This window comes from Priapulus caudatus, unplaced genomic scaffold, assembly GCF_000485595.1.
Source record: "Priapulus caudatus unplaced genomic scaffold, Priapulus_caudatus-5.0.1 Scaffold413, whole genome shotgun sequence".
In the NCBI taxonomy this organism is placed as follows: domain Eukaryota; kingdom Metazoa; phylum Priapulida; class Priapulimorpha; order Priapulimorphida; family Priapulidae; genus Priapulus; species Priapulus caudatus.
In genome coordinates, this window is record NW_014577474.1 from 280,409 (window position 1) to 288,705 (window position 8,297).

General features: G+C 41.4%; 1 protein-coding gene across 1 annotated transcript in view; it reads left to right on the top strand.

The window, feature by feature from the left end:
• LOC106810146 (filamin-B-like) overlaps positions 1 to 7,208 on the top strand; it is a 33,419-nt gene extending 26,211 nt beyond the window's left edge. Inside the window, exons 17-18 of the mRNA XM_014813426.1 lie at positions 5,361 to 5,532; positions 6,022 to 7,208. Coding sequence (XP_014668912.1) covers positions 5,361 to 5,532; positions 6,022 to 6,133 — 284 coding nt within the window. The 3' untranslated portion in view covers positions 6,134 to 7,208. The remainder of the gene's footprint in view (positions 1 to 5,360; positions 5,533 to 6,021) is intronic.
• Positions 7,209 to 8,297: the final 1,089 nt, after the last annotated feature.

Genomic DNA, 8,297 nt, shown 5'->3' on the forward strand with positions numbered 1-8,297 from the left:
CTCTCTCTTTCTCTCTCGGTCGCTCTCTCTCGCTCTCTCTCTCTCTCTCTCTCTCTCTCTCTCTCTCTCTCTCTCTCTCTCTCTCTCTCTCTCTCGTTCGCTCACTCACACACACGCACACATGGGTGAAGAGTTTTAGCAGAAATAAGGAAACTAGGAAGAGAGAGAGAGAAACAAAAAGGGAAGATGCGAAGATGGAAATAAAGAATAAGGAAGATGGGGGATCAAAAAGTGGTGGTGGAAAGGAGAGAGAATGAAGACGAAAAGGGAATAAGAGGGAACGGGAAGAGAGAGGAGAAGAGAAGAGAAAGAAAGAAAAAAAGAAAGAACGAACGAACGAGATAGATTGAGAGATGTTGTAATGAGGCTTGTGCGGTGCCGGATTAACCATTAAGCAGACTAAGCACGTGCTTAGGGCACCAGAGCCAAAGGGGGCACCACAAAGTTGGGAAAAATGTGAAAAGAAAAAAAACGAATAAAGATTTGTACTTCCCAGGTGTACCACAAGGGGCCCCCAACAATACAATACAATACAAGGGGCCCCTAATGCCACCCAACAAGGTGCTAATTCCCAATTATCAGAAAGTGAAAGGTACTCAAAGACTTGTCAGACACTCATTGATGCTTATCCAGACGACATGAACAACACTTTGTCTACAGAGCTTGAGCAGTTCCATTCATATGTTCTTCATAAGTTTAAAACAACCAAGAAAACATCTTTCACTCACATGGAACTTTACAACACAATTACAGAAGACAAACTAGAGAGTGCCTTTCCAAATGTTGAAATTGCCTTAAGAATATTTTTAACATTAATGGTTACCAACTGCACAACAGAGAGGTCTTTCTCACAGCTAAAACGTGTAAAAAAATAGATTGACTCGTAGTCAGAATGAAGGTGTACATGCATGTACGCTCAAAATTGCCTCAAATACCATCTCCTGCGATCTACATTTTAAAAAAATTCTGGGGGAGGACCCCCATACCCCCCGCCTGTTTATCACCACTCTCCTTGAAATCCTACATAAATTTGTGCACTGCTGCAACCTGCATTGTATATCTGGTCAGACAGGTCAACAACTAAAATGGACTGGGTCAGTGTGGAAAGGAGGGGGGCACCAAGATTGGTCAGTGCTTAGGGCACCAGTGAGCCTTAATCCGCCCTTGGGCTTGTGTCGATATAGTGTACCACCAGGTTCTGCTTGGTACGGGCACTAGGTACCCTGAGGTAAGCACGAATAATAGACAGCGAGGACTATCGCTTCACTACAATGTGGTAGGGAGGGGAAGAGAGTGAGAGGGGGCGGGAGAGGGAGACGGAGAGGTAGAAGTGATATGCATGTCCACATGAATTTAAACAATTGAATTTATGAACCCTCTCTCTTTCCCGTTTCACCCTTTCTCTTTCTCCCCCCCCCCTTCTCTCTCTCTCTCTTGTTTGTTTTCTGTCGCTCGCATGCGCACTTGCTCGCCCTCTCCATCTCTCCCCTTTCTCCCTGTCTCTCTCTCTCTCTCTCTCTCTCTCTCTCTCTCTCTCTCTCTCCGTCTTCCGCTTTCATTCGCTCTCTCACTTACTCTCTCTCTCATTCTCTCTTTTTTCTATCTATCTCTTGCTTGCTTTCCTTCTTCCTTTCTCTCACCGTCCTCTCTTGTTCCGTTTCCCTCTTCTATGGCCGTTTGCAGCCGTTTTTCAGCGCCCGAGAAGGCGAGAAAAAGAATGAGAGAGTAAAACGGCTAGAGAGGTAACTAAGAACTAGAAAGAAAAGAAAGAGGGAGAGGAAATGTCGTGTCCGCAATGAAATATGTCAGTGTATGTGCCTACAGTAAAGCTACGTGCGTGTGCACATCTCCATCTGCATTCCTCCCTCCCTCCTTTCTCTCCTTTTTTCCTTCCTCCTCCCCTCTCACTCCCTTCCCCCTCAGTATTTCCCTCCCCCTCTCGCGCATAGTATCGCCCACGGCATCAGTTGCACGTTGAAAAGTTAGCCAGGCAAATGGCTGGTTTTCAGCCTCAACCTTTTCACCCCCAAAGCACAAAATATGATATAATACGCGTTTTTACAGACACAAACACATATACACGCGCTAACGGACGCGCACACGCGGGTATGGTCGCACACACGCGTGCGCGTGTATTATAGGCGTAAATTCACATTTTGTGCCTCGGGGTTTGAAAATGTTTCGGCTATATCATAACGGATACTAATCTGTATGACACTGAAAAAGTCAGCCTCGGTTCAAGCACAAACATGTTGACTTTCACACAAAAAATTGTTTTTATTTTATTTTGCTTTATTATTATTATTTTTTTTTTTTTTTTTTATTTGCTGCAGGTTTCCGCGGGCCGCACAGAACCTCGTAGAGGGCCGCAGTTTGCCCACCCCTGCTCTAGACCATGAACACAACCGTAATTGTATTTAGGCAACCATCTTTCTTTAAAAAATGGTGTGTAACCGTCATGACACTTTCTGCGTAACAGACATGACAGTTTGTTTACTTTGTTCAAGCTATCATACTTCCTTCTGAAGGAATTATGCTTTCATGTATATATAGTAAGAAAACAGGAGTCTGATTCATATGACATGCAATTCAAGTGAATTTTCTGAAGTACTTACTAACCTCAGATATGGTACTATACTACTACATTGGCTAATTTATATTCCTAAAATAGCATGTCAAAGACGTGTACCTCAATTTAAAAAAAAAGTTTTTTCAGTGAGCCTCAGCATCTGTGTTATGATGAAGTTAGTATGACCTAAAATATGAACATTTAGACTTAATTTAAAAGCAATCTACAGGGGTAAAAAATAACTTGTGAACAAGGGAGTCCAACAGACTCCCTGCCCTCAAAAAGTGAGAGTTCGCAGCAAAATGAGGGAGTCCGCAGTCTAAAGTTCAAAACTAAAGATATTAACAATAACGCATGTGCTTATTTTGAAGGTTCATGAGGTTGCACGTCTGCCAAATTTTCTTTGGGCATTTTAATACTGAAACATTTTGCGAGGCCGTGCTCTGGAACGAACTAGTTAGTATAGCAGAATTTTTAGGGAGTCACGCGGACTCCTGCATATGTCAAATCAGGGAGTCCGACAGTAAATCTGGGAGTATTTGACTCCGGACTCCCATTAATTTCGCACCCTGAATCTATAAGAAACTAAGCAATTAATGTTTTTACTTGAGTGAACATTTTTTGGGAATTTCCCATATACTTATCTTAATAATTTGGGCTATTTGCATTTACTGTTTAGATGTCTTTATATGTCAGCCATGGGAATCTCAAGTGGGCTTGTCTGACTCTGATATCAAATGATCAGGTGGAAACTGCTATAGCGTCCACATATCTCAGAAGACGATGTACACCATTGTCCAGCTTACATCATATGGCGGCAGATCTATCTATCGACTCACTACATGGCTTGAAATGTCACCAATCCGGAACATTGTCTCTCGAGTGGGAACCTCAATGGGCAGAATTTCATCACCAGTCGGGAAGAATGAAGAGTATTGCTCGGTTCTAATACCAGTTGCATGCAACCTCATGACTCACTGTCACATCAACCTTGCTGGCCCTCAGACGAAGACTACACAACCAAGTTGATGCCTGATTCCATGATATATATGCAGAGATATACGAAACATGTATATATCCTATGGAAGAGGAAAGACTTTCATAAGTCCATAGTGAGAAGGTGAGCTTCCTCTTCCACCCAAGCTATAAGTTTTACCAACCATTGAATGTATGCTTTCCTCCATCTGAGATCCATCAACAAAGACTAATAGCAAAGCATCCAGTGATGAGCTGCTAATTTCATCATCAACTTCACTACCACCAACTCCACCACCACCAACTCCACTACCACCAACACCAACTACTTATGGAGACAGTGTCATCGCCGTGCAAGAGCCACCTGGGAAGAGCAGTGGCTAAGTGATTGGTGCTCAGGACTTCAGGCTGAAAAGTCTGGAGTTTGGAGTCCCACCTTGTGCCCATAACATAACATAAGGGAGTGACTTTCATAAGTCACTAGTGAGGAGATAAGCTTCCTCTGCCACCCTTAGCTACAGGGTGTCCTTGGGCAAGGCATAGCACCTGTTTAGCCTCTCATGCCAGGGTTACGGTGAAGATGTCTAATGTAATGGAGATGGGCAAGTGACTGAACACAGCATTGACCTAATTGGAGGGAAGAACAAACATAGCTAAAGGAGTGCTGCTCTGCTAGATAATCTGTGCATCAAAGAAGGTAAATAACACCCGCATCTTTCTCCAACTAAATAGCTGCTAGTGACCCAAGGAAGATGGAGAAGACTTGTTTTTTTAGATACTACAGCACAAGCAAAAATCTATATAAACGTGTTTGTATCAAATACAGTGATCAAATGTAAGACGTTATCTGGTTGGCAGAACCAAACGTTTTTCACCAATTTCAACCAACTCTATACATGTTCTGTCACTTTGAAGGTATCTGTTTTCAGATAGAGGAGGGATAATTGGTGCCAGTGTGCTGAGTCGTGAGGCTGGGATTGGAACAAGATATCTTTTTCCTCCATTTACTCCATGAATGCTTATCATTTAGACCAGCAATACACAGTGAGTAGTTCCTGTCCGTATCTTAGGGAAAGGCTTGGCTTTCGAGAGAGAGGGATAGGGGATGTATACATATATGTGTGCGTGTGTGAAAGTATGCATACGTGCGTTCATGCGACAGCAGCAGCAGCCGCAAGGGTAGGTGGCAGCAGCAGCAGTGGCAAGGGTAGGTGGCAGCAGCAGCAGTGGCAAGGGTAGGTGGCAGCAGCAGCGGCAGCAATTGTCCCCAGGAATAGAATCGCAAACGTGGATTTCTCGCTCGCGATTGTAATCGTTGTTGCGATAAAATACGATAATGTAATATAATCGTGATGTAGTAATATTGTAAAATAAATATGTAATATTCCGTGTGATAATATGTGATAAGAACATATGTGATGAATATTTATTGAATGAAAAGTTGCGGTTACAGAGATTTATGGGATAGATGAATCGATTGATGGAGCAATTGACGTACAAGTCGATATTTAGATAGTACATGACAAATTGAACATGGATTCTAACAACTCGTTATATAGCGTACTTATCTCGCATTATATTAAAAGTGCTGGCCTCATAAATCTTACTATTACCGTTCCTACCATCCTAGATGAGCGTGTAATTAGCTAGCGCCAAGAAACGAATGAATTTTCTTACACAAATAAGCACAGCAAAGACATTTAGTCTCACAGCCATCTCGGGCTTAATTGGGTCCGATCCATCGGCGATTAATTAATTAATTATTGAGTAAATAGTAGAAGTAGTAGTAAACCTTTCTGTTGCTTCATTTCTATAGGTGCGTTCAGGGTTGAGATGCAGAGAGAGAGCCAGAAGGATCGGACGATTCTGTGCAAGTACGACCCGACGGAGCCCGGCGAGTACTTTGTTCACGTGAAGTGGTCCGGCGTCGACGTTCCCGGAAGTCCGTTCAAAGTTTGCATCTTCGACACTCAGGACGAACTCGAGCGGTGAGTGACGGCAACGTTCGTGACTGCTGCGTCGAAATGCGTTCGTTTCTAAAACTACTATCAACCCGTTAATATCGCGAGAATTTTATATTCGGCGTGAGTGGGCGCCGCTTTTTTTCGATATCCAAAAAGGAAAGAAACATTTAATGTTAATTTATTTAATTTATTTATTTAATTAATAAAATATAATTTAGCTTTTTAGAAAGCGCGCACATTGTTGCACTACCTCGTGTGACATTTAGTCAGCGTTAGATCGGCTGCGAACTAACTTATTGGTGTTATTGTTTAGACATGTTTTGGTCTGGCTCAGTGGTGGATCCAAGGCCCCCCCCCCCTATTCGGCAGCACACCGGCGCTATCACAAAATCAGCACTCCCTAAAATGAATTCTTGGCTACACGGTTGCGCCCTCTATTTCAACATCCTGGATCCGCCATTGTCAGACTCCCCTACGCACAACTGTCTTGATAACAGTGCGTCTGTGTTTTAGGTACCGAAGAGGGGGCTGGGTGCCAACATGGGGTCCAGTCGAACCCCAACATGGCGGCAGCCTCTACTCACCGGTGTATAGACCAGCAATCCCGTGGGGCCAGGACATGTAGGGATAAATCTGCAGTGTATTGAATGAACAAGCAAACATTCACGTTTGTAAACTTCTACAAAAGGAACTCGTAAATTGTACTATTTGCCTGTTACTAGCATATCACAGACGTGCTGTTTTACGCTCGGCATTGAAATGGAAATTATGGCATGAATGGCTGTTATTACAAATGAGATTTGTTTAAGAATACACGTTCGTAAAACTTAAATATTTACGCAGCAGAATACTCAAATCTTATACTCACGTGCACAAATGTTTTTAGTCCATTCGCATGATCTGACAATGCTTCTCACAGAATTTCAGCCCACGATTTGCCAGAAATGTCAGTGCAGAAGAAAACGGCATGATTGTTGAAAGATAGATTAAGATCAAAAGCATTTTTAGCCAGACGTGTTACGTGTTAGTTTTAGAGATGGCAAATATAGGTACTTGTGATAAAAGTAGTATAATTATTTGATTAATCACAATTATATGTAGGTAGGCAACGGAGATAGAATATACATATATAACATACTCATGGTAATAATACTCGTCGTAGTCTTTATCACATCTGGCAGCAAGCTTGCAGCAATTTTTTAAGTATGAGAATTCTATCAGGAGTGAATAATCCTGTTTATATATATATATATATATTACAGCTGTAATGTGCCTTGTCCATTAATCGCTAATATGGTGAACAGACAAATGATGTTAACTGTAGACATTATGTGAGGTGATCGGTGCTGGAGATGAAATCTTTATTGACATTTTATCTTTTCATCTTGCATGATAGATAGACGATACAACGTATTTTTAGTTTAGAGGGCTCTTGACTGTTAACTTTTATTTACTATATACAAGTATCTTCAGTATTTATCGAGCGAATATTTTTTATAATATTTTGACAATAATGTTTCTGCGGAGGATTTTCATTTTTTTAAATGAAATGGTTTTATACGTAGACAAATATCGGTTAAAATTAATAATGTGAAATTATTAATACTGTAGTGGGATATATTATACAAGTTTGTGTGGAGTATCCTGTGGCGGGTCTCGGATACTTTAAAGGCAACTAATAAATTTTATAGTAACTAGAATACCTTGCATACAGACTATCACTGTACTTTCCATATGGCATTTTGCATACATGTGGTACGAGATTGACAAATAAAAGCCCTGATTGCACGGATAGACATATATATATATAAGGATATATATATATAGTAGTATATACTATAGTAGTATAATAGTACAAGACAGATGTCAAGATAATAGGTAGAGAGGGTGTTTTAAATTCTAGATCAGCGACGCAAACTTTCGGTCATGGAGGAAGGAGTACGTCTCTAAAGCTCTACGCTACTTATTTCAATTTGTGTTTCTATCTACACATGGTAGTGGCGTGTGGATTCTACTTTCTCAGTAATCTATATAGTTGTGTGCGTGGTGCGTGCGTGCGTTTTGGTTGTGTGTGTGTGTGTGTGTGTATGGTCGTGTGTTTGTGATGTGTGTGCGTGTGGTGTGTGTGTGGTGTGTGTGGTGTGTGGTGTGTGTGTGTGTGTGTGTATGTGTGTGTGTGGTGTGTGTGTGTACGTGTGTGTATTGTGGATAGTGTGTGTGGAGTGGTAATAATCATAATATCAGAGTACATAATAAAGGAACATTAATAAATAATTACAATTAGGAGACATATAAATAATAGGAGGTAACGATAATCTTCCTATTATTACTCTTTGAGGTGAATATTAATTTTATATATATATACAATTAGCATTACGAATGCATCAAAAAGGCTTTGGCATACCAACGATTAAACCCAACTGCAATCGACCCCAACTATTGCTTTTATCAGGGGTTTGTTATAATGTACAAATTTGTCCATTTGACTGTGAAAGCGACCGTATATAGCCAGTATATGTTCATATTTTGTGCATCAGCGGCGCGAAAAGTTTGATCCCGAAAATCGCTCCGCGACTGGTGGATCAAACCTAGTACGACAGTAATATACTAATACGCTACGCAGATCGTCGAGGGCGGGTACGCCATCCACGGAAGGAGAGGAGAAAAGGGATTAAGGAAGGCCGACAGAAAAAGGAATATCAAATAAAAAACAATTGAATGGGAGCAATAGTGGGAGGCTAGAGAGAGAAGAGGAGTGATAAAAACAGAAGGGAAAGTACTGGCAGAGG